The 14,376-nt window shown below is 38.9% G+C and overlaps 1 protein-coding gene across 7 annotated transcripts in view; it reads left to right on the top strand.

Annotated features, from left to right (window-relative positions):
- Nucleotides 1–14,376, top strand: part of SH3D19 (SH3 domain containing 19) — a 90,811-nt gene that overhangs the window by 23,037 nt on the left and 53,398 nt on the right. For all 7 annotated transcript variants that reach the window (XR_008597737.1, XR_008597738.1, XM_054989991.1 and 4 more), the window contains exon 2: nucleotides 7,430–7,469. Coding sequence is in view for 4 of the 7 variants with exons in the window: in XM_054989991.1 (XP_054845966.1) it covers nucleotides 7,430–7,469 (40 nt within the window). In the remaining 3 variants the exon portion in view is untranslated. The remainder of the gene's footprint in view (nucleotides 1–7,429; nucleotides 7,470–14,376) is intronic.

Genomic DNA, 14,376 nt, shown 5'->3' with positions numbered 1-14,376 from the left:
AGCTCTCCTTGTCTGTAGTGAGAGAAAAAGATTGAAGGCAGGGCATGTACGCCTTGGGCTTGTAAAATATTGGATTTCTTTAATAAGCACATAATTTCTTTTTTTTAAAATCCCATGCAGATTTGCTGAAGCAGTGCCAAAAGGTATTCTATTTAGCCATAATCAGTTTTTTCAGCACGTTTAGGCAAGAGCCTTACGTTTTTGCAGTTCTTGGAAAGAAATCTGTCTCAGGTGATAAGTGAATCAGGCCACTGCGGCCTGTGGAGCGTACAATTCTTATATCTGAAAAGAGTTTGCAAACATGGAAACAGGCAAAATCTGGTTAAAGTACCTTTTACATCCCATCCCAGCATGGTAGCAAAGGCTTTAAAGATGTGTGCTATAAAGTTCCCTTCAGGAGAGGCTTTGTGTAAGGTTGCCAAGTAACTAATCCTGTCCATGCTGTTCAGATTAAGGTTTGAAAAAAACCCTGCTAGTGAACATCTAGTGTCCAACATGGCTTTACTCTAGCTTTTTTTCCTCTATGTGAAAGGGTTCCTAAAAATTATACATTCTAGGCTGAGGATGAAATGTTTAGATGAATCATATGATGTTTGCAATTGATTACAATAAATATTCATGTGGAATCCTTTTAGTATTTATTTTTATATCACCTTGCAATTTCTTATTTGTCAATTTCCATAATTTGCCAGACTGCATTATGGCCAAATAGAAATATCTGTTCAGTGCCTTATTTAGTTAATTTTAGTTGCAAGTAAAGTAACTATGAGCCTGTACCGGTGATACAGATTTTCTAGAAAAATTAGATTCCAATTTTTAAAATTTATTTTAAATATTTATTAACTGCCTTTCTACTTCAAAGCACTCAAAGTGGCTTACAATAATAAAAAAATACATTAAATAATAAAAATATATTAAAACAGCATTTTAAATCACTAAAACTAAAAACTATCAAATGTAATCCTAAACAGAGGTGGGCACGATCCAAAAAAAATTACCGATCAAGCTGATCGTGGATCCACTCCGGCAGCGACCCCAAATCACCGATCCACACCGATCATCTCCCGTTTCCGATCTGTGGATCGGATCGGGGAGGCCAAAGCAGAGGGGCTCCCCGCTGTTCCCAGCTATGTGGGAAGGTGGGTGGTGGTGGCGACCGCCGGGCCCGGTGGGCACGGGAAGGGGACGTACACACACACACACACACACACACACTTAGAGCAGAGGGGGGGGGAGTTTTTAACCCGTCCCTACCTCTCCAAATAGAGAGAGAGAGAGAGACCCCATCAACATGTTTCAGCCAGCTTTTAAAAAAAAACAGGGACAGAATCCTCCATTCCTCCCCACCCAATTTTAAAAGCAAGCAGCCAGTCTTCCAAAAGCATATTTTAAACACACACACAGAGCCATGAATGAGGTTTCCCCACAAAATACAGTGTTTTAAAAGCAGGTTAAAAACAGAGAGTGACAGACAGAAAAACAGCCATTCCTCCTACAAAGTCCCATTTTTTAAAAAAGCAAAAAACGTTTGGAGTGCCCACGGCTACAGAACACCCCCTTCCCCCTCCCTCCCCTGGGTCTCTTCTCCCAACTGGTGGTGAGTGTGTTGCTGCTCTGTGGTTGGAAGGAAGCCCTGCTGATCAAGGAAAGCTGGGCTTCCATTCGGGTTTCCAGGGCGACAGAAGGAGGGCAAACACAGCTCAGGCATTCCCCTGGCTCCGTTGCCCCGGGAATAGATTACTGGCGCCTGATTGTCTGCATCCCCGATCAGATCCTGATGGCCTGAATCAAGCCCCAATGACCCCCCCCCCGAATGCTGGATCGGTCGCCATGGACGGCACCAATCCGCTGGGTCCCAATCGCGCAAACGCCATTATCATGGGTATTTTTCTATTGTAATGCTGATCATGCCCATCTCTAATCCTAAATAAAGCTGTCTTTAACTGTCGCCTGAAAATTAACACTGAGGCGGCTAGACACCCTTGCTTGGGGAGCTTGTTCCATAATTATAGCACTGCCACCAAAAAGACCCCCTTTCATGTACTCACCAGAAGACCTTCTCTGGTTGATAGGAGGACCCCCCCCCCTCATATACCCAATGGACAAACTTCTCTGGTTGATGGGAATGCCCCCTCCCATTTACCCACCAGACAAGCTATTCTGGTTGACGGGACAGCCAGGAGGGCCTCTCTTAATTCCTGGGAGGAACATACGGGAATAGACTGTCCTTCAGAAACCTAGGTCCCATGTAGGGCTTTAAAGAACAAAACCCACACCTTTACAGAAAATTATACAGTGCTCTAAATAAGCGTGAACTGATTTAGCATGTTAATTTTGACTTGTATTTAGTGAACAAACTAAAAAGTATCTAATGTTAATTTAATATGTCAATAGCAACAAATGTTTGAACTGAACTATTTAGTTAGGGGAAAGAATCAAGAGTAGTTTAATGTTATAGTCAAACACATTCAAAGCTTTATTGGAACAATACTCAGAAAAATTCAAAAACAATATAGTATTGTGACTAACAGGTTAAGTTCCAACTTCTCCTAATGAACAGGTAATGAGAGCTGATAGAACGTTGGGGCTGGTGGCAGTTGAATTTCATTAGGACAGTTAGTTAGAGCGGGAGAAGAATGTTAAGCTTGTAGGAGAAACAGCCTGTATAGTCAGCTACTGCTGACAACTATTATATTATAAGCATTCACCGTTATAAGAGTTTGGGATTAGAAGTTCACATTAGGAACAATGTATCCCTGTGTCTAACTAACTCATTCCTCTTCTGTTAAACTTGTAAATAAAATTTTACTTTTTCTCTGTTTAACAATGGCTAGCTAGAAGTTGTTGGCTTAGGGATACAACACACACACAAACACTAATCATTCTGGTCATGACCAATGTGTCTAAGGAACTAAATGGTGGCAGCATATATGAAAATATTGAGTTCCCTTACTCCAACAGCCCTGGGTGAGAGGTAGTGAATTAATTGAACTGGTGGAACATCTGTGAAGAGGAGAGAGGGGACCCTGTGTGTATTAGGGCTAGGGCTTTTTACCTGATAAATGAAGCCTAGACAGGTGGCTAATTATGATTGCCCTGAACTGCTTGTGAAGCCCAAAACCTGAAGAGTGAGCTATATAGTGGGTGGCAGTTTGTAAGGGGTCACAAGCATGTACGTCCTTTGCAGTTCAGTCTTAAGTAAAGTTACATCCTTCTAAACCCATTGAGTTCTATGTACTTAGAAGGGTTAAGCTCTTCACAGAGTTGTACTGCTAAATGATTTAAATGTACAAGGGAAAATGAAGGCACTGAAAATTGTTGACACAATAATTTTAATCACTCAGAGAACTGTGAATGATATGCAGTGGATGTGGTTGTCCAGTCATCTATTTCAACAGAATTTAACACTCTTCCATGGAGTTGCTGGCTCTGCAATCCTAAACAGGGTTACCCATTCATTGAAGTGAATGGGTTTAGAAGTGTGTAATTTTTCTTAGGAGTACACTATGGAGCAGCTTAGTTTCACCCTTTGTAGCATCCCCTGCATTACTTTGTTATTCCGTATCAGATTGGAGATTGTACATAACACACCTCTAACACATAACACATATCTGTAATCTAACATTGGCCACTCTTTCAATCTACTTGAAAAAGAGAATAAATGGGAATAAATGCAAATGGTATCACTCTGAAACCAGTGGAGGAGCAATTCAATTTCTCTGGATTTTCAATAAGAAATTTAAATATTGCTGTATTAGAGTTTCAAAGAAGAACTCTGGTGAGAAGGTGCAGAGTTGGGGAATTGATGGAAGCTTGCTGAGTAAACTTGAGCTAGTCATATAACTCTTAGTTTAACCTACATCATGCGTTGGTTGTGAAGATAAAATGGAGGAGAACAATATGAGCTGCTTTGGGTTCCCACTGGTGAGAAAGGCAGAGTATAAATAAATAAAACAAATAAATACTATCAGACTTACATTAATGGGGACTTGGGGTGGTTCACGTTACAGAAGTAGTTGTTCCTCCTTACTTGTTTTGATTCAAATTCATTTTATTTTGCCAGTTCATCATTGTATGGCCTGAACACACTTATTCTTTTGACTGGATCTTGTTTTAATGTGTGTCTGTGATACAGTTTTATAGACCTTTTTCTGAGAAACTTAGCCTTCTGGGCTTTTTCTGACATAACCACCCTCCTCTTCCCTGCCCTTCTGCCGTGTGTAGCTTTTGATTTTAAATCTACAAATTTAAATTAAATTTAAATCTACAACCTACAAAGTGGGTTTTGGCTCATGAGAGTTTATGCTGCAATAAATTTAAGTATTTATTTAAAGTGTTGTACACTTCTCTCTGTAATGTGACAACCCCTCTGGGTTTATTTTTTTTCCTGTAATAGCAGAGTTAGGTACTAGTGGTAGAGATTTAGTTTGCTGCTTGCTAACTGAGTAAGTCTTGACTATGATCAAATTTCTACTGAGTCTATTGAGTTGAACATAAAACATCATGTTGGGGGTTGGACTAGATGACCGTAGAAGTCCCTTCCAACCCTATGATTCTATGATTATAGTTTTCATCATATACTGTCCTGGAATATACAACAAAATACATAGGTATATACAACAAAATAAATGTATGTAGAAGTTTCAAGCTTAATGAACTTTGTACACTTTTTTCCATAAATCCTAAATTTGAATGATTTGATCTAATTGTATGTATTCAGGAGAAATTACAGTTGCCCCTCTTCCCAAAAAAGCAGCTTTACTTTGAATTGCTTGAAATAATGCCACAGGTACTGTTTGTCCTTGTACTGAATGTATGATATTCCCTGCATCTTAAGGTGATTTGCTTCCAGTCCGCTGCGGTATGGAACAGGCACAGTCAGGGCTGGAAAAGCAGGCAGAATTGTAGGCCTGACTCACTGCTATAACCAGGCCCACAGGCATTCCCTGAAGATTGTGACACTCCTGCAGATAAGCTGGACAGCCTGGAAGGGCTTGGCTACTCTTCTGCTTGGTTCTGCTTGTCCCCAGAGTTTTCCAAAGTCATAGAGCTTTTCATATGCCCTGCAGAATGGAATCAAGTGTAATTTTGTGCCTGTAACGCTCTGAGCAAAGTGTTTGGTGCCACTGTACTAATTGGTCTAAAAAGATACTTGCTTTTCAGGAAAATATTTCAGATTCTTACATGTCAGTATCACAATTTTATATGTGTGTGACTTTTTCCAGACCTCTATTTATATATGTGGGAGAGAAGGTAGCATGGGATAGCCTGATCTCATCAGATCTTGGAAGCTAAGCAGGCTTGATATTCAGATGGGAGACCTCCAAGGAAGCTATGTAGAGGAAGGCAATGGCAAATCCCCTCTGCTTCTCACTTGCCTTGAAAGCCCCTTGCTGTGATTGCCATAAGTTGGTTGCAAAATGACGGCACGTACAAATGTATTTATATACATGTGTTGCATCTTGGGAGCAAAATAACTATACACCTTACATCTCAGTGAATCATTCTGCTGTATGGAGCTGGAGATCTGAATAAGTGGATCTCCTGTAAAAGTAAGATTTTTCTTGTGTGTCACCACTGAACTTAAGGAAAACTAATACGCATTGCCCTATATCAACCCATATATATTATGCAATTTTAAAGTTTTTGGTCTAAAAAAAAAGTGCTGCTTTCTCTAAAAGCTTTTATACAGTTGCGTGTTTGGTGCTATTCTTTTTCTTTTTTAAGCAGTGAATTGTGCAACTCTAGCTGAACCATTTCCTGTTTAAACAAAGAATGGAAGGGAAAAAGGAATAGCACTAACTTCCTGAATGACAGCATTCCACTTCTCAGACTGGCCACGATGCAGCTGCCAATCAGAAACAGGCCTAGGAGGGAAGCGCTTGGATGCTGTTTACATATTCTGAGATTGCTCTTGCTCGCTTCTGATGTTGTACAACTTGGAAACTCCTCTTTGTTCATTGCTGTTACATGCCTATGTGACAAGCCAAGAAACTTTAATCCCAGTATCAAATAGGAAGCAAACAAAGAGAAAACATCTGTAGTTTCAGGTAAGGTGACTAAGAAGAAGTTTTTTCTTATGTGTCGAGAAGCTTTTGTGGTTATAGCTTGAAAAGTTATGTTGCTGTTCCACAATGATTTTAGGTTTGAAGAACTGCAGTACAAAGCTCACTCCAGAGATAAAAGCTGAAGTATCATGTTGTTACATATTATAGATGCAAAGTTAACCTTTATGAACTGAAAATGTATTCATTGCTAGGGAATAATTGGGTTATAATAATACTGTTAAGCAACACACAAAGACTAAATAGCAATATGAATCTATTGTTCAAAGACTAGTATTTTAGCTCTTCATTATAGTAACTTAGATGGATGTATTCTGTGGGTGGGTGTTGTCAATCAGTGCATTAATGCTCAAATGCATGATAGTGAATTCCAAGTACAAATCAAATTTGTGAAATGGGACAAGATATTTTTCATTGAAGTTCAAAGTCCTTTCGGAAGGTCTGTTTGAATACAGATACGATGCTGGTTGATATATATTTTATATATAAAATATAAATTATATTTATAACTACAAGGAAGCTAGGAAGTACTACTTTCTATAAATAGATAAATATTATATTTTGAACAAAATATAATGTTATCTAGCTCTCTATTAGTCTTTGTGGATTTTCATGCACTTTGAAGAAACTTCCTATAGAAAAACTACATCCTTGCTACATTTTGAGAAAAAATTTGTTTAGTCATTGTGAATCACTTCTATTTCAATGACATTCTCATTTTTTTTAAAAGTATGGATTTTTAAAACTGCAAAGATGTTTGTTTTGTTGAAGAGTATTACTGTAGTAGCAATAAATCTGAAGGATCTCAACCTGTGCCATGTAGTTAATCAATATATTAATCTTATACCTTACATTACTAAAAGACTTTCCTGAATAAAGATGTTTTTAAGAGCATGAAAGGGCTTGGATGCCTATAAGTCCAAAGAAGGCTGTCAGTTAGTGGCAGAGTCAAATTACAGTCCTCCTGGTGTGTTGACAGAAATTGTTGCAACAACCAACTACTCCTCCCATCCTTCCAGAAGAAGCTGCCAGCTGTGATTCATGGAATGATTTTTATGTACTGAGTAATCCAGCGGTTTGGCTTTCCTTTGCTCTCACACTTTCTTTGCAAAACAAAAGTCTCTTCATTTTTTTAACAGAGTTACATCAATAATCACATACAAAAATGTTTTTCAAAGTGCTAACTTTTTTCTTCAGCAAGCTTATCCCTTGAAAGAGGGCAAACAAAATCTTCTAAATAGGAGAATCTAGCTTTTGCTTTTGAATAATCTTATTTTTAAAATGTGCTGTGACAGTGTAATTTTAGCATCCCTTAAGTATAAACCAGTTAACATGATTAGTTTTTTATGCTTTTTCTTTTCTAGATCGTACTGAAAGAAATAAACCTGATCACCGTTCTTCAGGGTGAGACCTCTGTTCTTATTTTTATTTTCTCCTTCTTCGGCTTTCTTTGTGTTTAATAGGAATTGGGAAATTAGGCAATTAACCCTAAAATTATGGTGATATATATTAGATCTGCTCTGGTAATAGAAAGTAAATACAGACTTTTACAATGGACCCAAACAGTTGTATTTTTCCAAATATATATAGGCTTCATAGGATCTAGATGTGTTCTCTTTCCACTGAATTTTACTTCCACTGTGCTGGAAAACAAAATATTTGTTTAAAAGTGTATGCAAAGTTGACCAGATGTACTGAAATAATTTGTTTAGGGCTGAAATCCCATGCATACTTAATTTGGACTTATTTCTGAGTAGACATGCCTAGGATTGTGCTGTAAATGTTGCCGTGAAAAGCATTCCAAATGCGGGTCACGAAAACCCCAAATTTACATCATTAAGCTAGACGGAGATCACATGAAGAATCTTCTATTACTCCAAGGTTTCTTATCTGAGTTTGTGTTTTACTTTGAATAAATCAAGATTATTGTTAACCCATAACATTTATTCTATCAGTTGTATTATTTCTTCTGCTCATAATTATCTTTTATCCGAATATATTTTCCTCTTCCCTCTTCACTTACCTGCCTTTTGATCACCTAACTTGCTGAGTCATAGGAAGTGTAAAGAATAAAAGGAACAGCTAGAATAAAGATGGTGCTTCATTCAGCTGTACTCCCCAAATATTCATTCTTCTACTTAATTCTGGGCCAAATAATAATTGGCTTCTTCCCAAAGTCCAGTGACTTGGCAGAGGGTGAGTGGGGGGGGGGTCTCATTGTGAACTTTTGGTTGTGGGAGTGAAAGGAAGCCCTAAAGATGCATTGCCCTTGTCACAGCTGCTGGGGCCCAGGGAAGCTATCTGTAGGCTGCCACCACTCTGGTACAAGTTTTCTCGGAAGGGCCCAAAGCACCCAACCAACCCCTTCTGTCTACTTTTACAAGTAAGATTGATTTATTATGTGACAAAATGAGGCGTGAGGACTCAGGCAGAATAATAAAGATTATACAGGTTACAAAAATTATGGTGCAGATAATACAGAAAATTAATACTGAAAGATTGCTAAACTTACTTGGAAACTGCAGTTACTTGGCATTTGCTTTTCCTACCCCATCTGGTACTAGCAGTTAGGTGTATGCATAAAAGATTGCTCTCTGGCTGTCATGCACAGCATGTGCGCACGTACACACAAAGGGAGAACAGCTGCTTCTCTATCTCCCCCCTTCCACATGTATAGAAGTTCCTGGCCATTCTGGGTTCTGAGACTGCAGAAGCCCACCAGAATGCAGTAGCCAATATTCAAGCAATCCTCACATCAGAGGAGCAAGATTGGAGTCTTAAAGACCAACAAGAATGGAGTAAAGCTCCCATCATCAGCTTCATCTGATGAATGGCATTTGAGTCTCAGAATGTTGTTGATCTTTAAAGTGTTACTGGAATCAAATCTTGCTCTTCTACTGCAGACAAACTCAGAGGGATTCCTAATTTCCCCTGCAGGATGTGAAACCGTTAATCTGGGAGAAATTAGATGTGTTTTAGCCTGGATGTCTGTCAATTGTGGTTCATCTCCATAAGTGACAGATTTTCCTGAGATGAAACCCTTCCTTCTGTATTCTTCCATGACAAGGGATACCCAGTCTGGTTTGGCTGGAGGTGAGAATTTATCATGGCTAATTGACTAGATTTACTAGATCCTGAGTGACAATTGCCTAATCAATTGGCTGGCAACAAGCAGGAGTACTTTGAGGGCAGGGAGCAATATTGCTCTATTTGTGAAATTGCTCCCTGCTGTTTGCCCAGCGCCCACAGGCAAATGGTAAGCCTGGTGTGACCATATACTGTTTTCATTGATGAATGCTTGCTCATAAAAGGGCAAATGTATCAACTGCTGTGAAATAGACTTACCTGTTTGGTTAAGGACTCTGAGTTGAAATTAGTCATATGCTTGCTTTTTAATGTCATGCGTTTTCCTGTGCTTTTGCAGGAAGTTTTCTCATTCTGGAAGTCAGCAAGTACTACCTAAATTTATTCATTTATTTATTAGTTTATAGTCTGCCTTTCTCACGGAGACTCAAGGCGGATTACACAGTGTGAGATTAGTTCAGTTAATATCAAGAACGTTTCCATAAACAATGTCATAGGGTAAATAGATACCAGTTCACAAAGACATAACATTAGCAGGAATCCAATACAACATAGTGGTAAAGTCTATGGTTCTTAACTCATTAGCGGATCAACTGAGATCCCCTCCCTGCAATATAGCCCTCCTATCTGAGTAAAAAGCCTTTTTGAATAATTCAGTTTTGCATGGTTTGCAGAAAGTCAGGAGAGTGGGGGCTCTCCTGACTTCATCAGGCAGGCCATTCCACAGGGTAGGGGCCACCACAGAGAAAGCCTGTGTATGGGCTGCTGTTGATTTATTTTACCTTTGTTCTGTAAAGTGGTAATTCTGGCCAGTATCTTAGCTCCTCTGTTGAATTGCAATGATCAGATTTAATATTATCACTACTGCGCTGCAGGTAATAGGATGTAAACCCTGTCATTTTCAGGACTGGCTGCCCTCTCAAGTTTTTATTTTCTAGATAATGGATTTGTACCAGTTAAAGACCCTCTTGGGATCAAAAAAGAGACAATTTTATGAGATAACCGAGGACAGGTGTGGGCAACACGTTCAGTGAGGTGGTTTGTCATTGTATTTTAGGGCATCCATCATAGAATCAAGCTTTCCTCTGCTGCCATTGGCTAAATTAAAAATAGGCTTATATCAGGATTACGTTATTCTTAAGAAGCATTCTTAACTCCGCTTAGGGGAATACATGAAGTCCATGACTAAGAAAAAGGGTCTTCCTGGCATCTCAGGATGGTTGGCAAACATCAGACTTTGAGCAGAAGTACTCTGCAAAAATGAACATAAAGATCAGAGCAAATGAATAATGATGAAACAAGGAGACACAAGGCAGGGGAACTACACAGCAGTTCCATTTCTGTCTGAAAGTCTATTCCATAAGATAGTGTTAGGGACTTCTGCTCCACCCTTGGCATTTATCTTATTCATACTGCATGTTGAATCTTGTCTTCCATACTTTTTAACATGAAGTTGTGTTCATCATTTCATTTCAAGTAACAGAGGGTTGGATTATTAATGAATTCATGATTGACCCAGTGTGTGACAGAGGTAAAGAAGGCAAACTTCCTCTCAGGAATTATTAGGAAAAGGATTGAATGTAAAACTGCCAATATTGCAATGTCCTTGTATATGGCTACAGTATGGCCTCATTTGTAATACTGTGTGCAGTTCTGGTTGCCACATAGCAAAAAGGATATTGCAGAAAAATTGCTGAAAAGCTAAAGAGGGCAACCAAGATGATTAAGGGGTTGGAGTATCTTTCCTATAAGGAAAGTCTGGAGAGTCTGGGGCTTTTCAGTCGACTACAATGAAGACTCAGAAGAGGAGGGAGGGGCAGAGACATGAAAAATGTTTATGAAATTCTGCATGATGTAGGGGAAATGGCTACAGAGAGCTTTTCCTCCCTTTCCCATAATACTAGAATCCGGGGCACCCAATGGAGTGGTTGAGAAATAGGTTAAATGCAGAGAAAAGGAAATATTTCTTTACTCAACAAGTAATTAAACTTTAGAGTTCACTTCCAGTAGACATAGTGATAGCATGGAGCTTTAAAAGTGGGTTGGATGGATTCGTGAAGAAGAGATCCCTCAATGGCTATTAGCCATGGTGACTAGAGGAAATTCCTTATACAGAGTCAGTTATCCTCTGTTGTTTGTGTCCAAAGAGTTGTGCGTTCATTCTGATATCTTCAGTAATGTTTGGTTCTGGCAAGTACTTGGTATAAAGCTCTTGACTGAGGTTTGATTCTAGGGGCAGAATCGCACATTCCCCTGCAAATCATTGAATGATATTTAACTGTCTCCATTGGGGGAACACTTTTTTAAAAATCTTAAAGTTTTGTTTGTGGAGTGTCATCTGTGATGGCTTTATTCCACACAAATCATTTATTTATTTATTTGATTTATATACTGCTTCTCTTCAATTAAGAGCTTGAAGTAGTTCACAATTACCTCAGTTAAAACCAGTACACTGATGACATTACATAGCAGCATGGATGTTCAGTTTTTGAACTCTTTAGTGGAGGAGGTCTCCTTTTCCTTCTAGAGGCTGAAAGGGACCCTATTTTTCTATATACTTGGCAGTTCCTATAAAATAACAGTGCAAGACTTATGAGTGCACAGATAGATTGCTTTCCTAGCCCTGGACCTTGGAAGTATAGTGCTGTAGCACAATTGCCCAGAAAGGCTGGCTCTTTAGCAGGAAAGCTGCTTATCTATTTTCCTCTCCCCTCACTGTATTTACATAGGTGAAAGGTAAAAGTAGTCCCCTGTGCAAGCACTGAGTCATTACTGACCCATGGAGGGATGTCGCATCACAATGTTTTCTTGGCAGACTTTTTTGTTATGGGGTGGTTTGCCATTGCCTTCCCCAGTCATTTACACTTTACCCCCAGGAAACTGGATACTCATTTTACCGACCTCGGAAGGATGGAAGGCTGAGTCAACCATGAGCCGGCTACTTGTACCTGGCCTCCGCCTCCGCCAGGATCTAACTCAGGTCGTGAGCAGAGCTTGGGCAACAGTACTGCAGCTTACCACTCTGCACCACAGGGCTCTTATTGGGGCAAGCCACTTCTTAATTTCCCTCACATGATCATTCTAGGATAGAAGTATGAGCTATTGCCCTGACCTGGAAGGCCTAGGCTAGCCTGCTCCCATCAGATCTCAGAAGCTAAGATGGGTTGGCCATTGTTAGATGGGAGAGACCACCAAGGAAGTTGGAGGTCACTGTGCAGGGGCAGGCAGTGGTAAACCACTTCTGAACACCTCTTGCCTTGAAAGCTGTACAGGGTCGCCATAAGTTACCTGCAACTTGATAGCACTTTCTACCTCCAGTATAAACTATTAGGCGCCAATTTTCCAATCCTTGATGATAAAGTGAAAAACTTCTCCTTTTAATCCTAATTCATCTGTTTTTATCTTCAAAGGATCTTGGATCCTTTAGGAGCAATGCTTGATTTCCTCTTTCCTAGGATACCTCAAGCTCAGTTAAACCTTGACCCTCCCCTACTGATTCTCAAATGCTGTCAACAATTTATGGATTTTGGAGGGTATGGAGCATGCTCAGTCTTTCCACCTCACTTTTTAATATTTTAAAATGGATATTTTTCTGTATATCTGAGCTGTTTCCTGAGTATGTAGAAACCTTACTTGGTCTATGGATATCCCTGTTTCATTGTATTGCTGCTAGGCACAGGTAGTCTCCCGTCCAATTATTAAGCAAGGTCAACCCTGCTTAGCTGCTGAGATCTGATGAGATCAGGCTTACCTGAGCTATCCGGGTCAGGACTCCCATCCATTAAGGCTCCTCCAATTCTTTAAGGACTCTTTAAAAAATCTGTTTTGAAAAGTATCAAAAACAATACTTTCAGAAAGCATTGTTTTAACAGAACCCTGTGGAATATCACATAATCTTTGGAAACCGATAAAAGAATAAATATGAGGTTAATTTTTAAGATCACTAATCTTAATTATGTCTGTTTAAAAACATAATTAGAAGTTTAGAAATTTTCAGCAACGGATGTTTGAAATAATGTTCAGTATATTCAGCTCCGTTATAGGAAGCATACTAAACAACACTATAGTCACATTTCATTTTGCTTCTAGCATATTATTAGATATGCATGTGGTTTTACAGAACAAAAATGAATTGTTATTCCTTCCCTAGTATTTTATCTTAGAATACAGTGCTGTATATTATTATCTAGTTGAGATGACATTCAAATAACTGCAATTTTGTTTGAAAAGCATCATTAAAATGAATTGAGAACTGTAAGTTTGGAATGCAGAATCTGGAGCAGAAAGGAAAGAAAATTTCTAGGTCAGATTATTTGATGACCTCCTCGCATCATGAAATAGAGGGCCTCTCACAGCTAACACTTTATGAATCTGTTTACTGCAGGCAATGTTACTTTGTGAGGACTGCATCAAATATACATCAAGTGCCTGAGGGCACCTATGCATTGTATATTTGATGCATGTAATTAACATAATTTTACATCATTGCAATTAATGCAGTGCATGTCAAGCTGCTGCCTGTGGGCATGTTGTTGCATTTGTCCAGAAACTCTGTATGTATGTAGAGAAGAAATAACACATCATATCATTGATGCAGACTTGGAAATTACTATGGATTTGCTTTTTTGTTTCTACCCACTCAGCATCATCCTGCCCTCAAATATATCTTTACATTCATAAGTGCTGGTAATATATCTGTTAGAATGTTTACCAGTTTACCAGTTCTCATATACTATCTCATACGTTTTGTAAAGTGGAATGTTTTTTATGAAGCTCACCAGGATTCATGTATTTTTGCCATTCACAGTTTCCTGTATATAGTCATTGGATTCAGTTATATTTTGATGTATATTTATTACATAGGTTTGTGTGTTCACTACTAATAGATTTTTCGCTCATTTTTCATTGTTTGTGGGTGTAGGTTTTTGTTTCCCTTTGCGTGGTTACATACTCTTTCATAGGTCCTTAAAGGGTTACCTTTTGTTTCACACCGCAACAGCTTTTGGCACATTAAATTGGTTGATATTTAAGGTGCCTCAGTACTTTTCATAATTCCAAATACTTATTTTCTTTCTGTAGTGCCTGAAATGTGTGGAACACCTAAATTTTTGTTCCATGATTTGTCTACTGAAAAAAGCCCAAGCTCTGTTTGTCATTACAGTGATGTTCGTGTGTGCATTATAATGCACTCTTATAGAATTATTCATGCAGAATGGAAACACCCTTG

Source organism: Eublepharis macularius, chromosome 10, assembly GCF_028583425.1.
Source record: "Eublepharis macularius isolate TG4126 chromosome 10, MPM_Emac_v1.0, whole genome shotgun sequence".
In the NCBI taxonomy this organism is placed as follows: domain Eukaryota; kingdom Metazoa; phylum Chordata; class Lepidosauria; order Squamata; family Eublepharidae; genus Eublepharis; species Eublepharis macularius.
The sequence above is the reverse complement of the archived record's forward strand: the minus strand, read 5'-3'. Positions and strand labels throughout refer to the sequence as shown.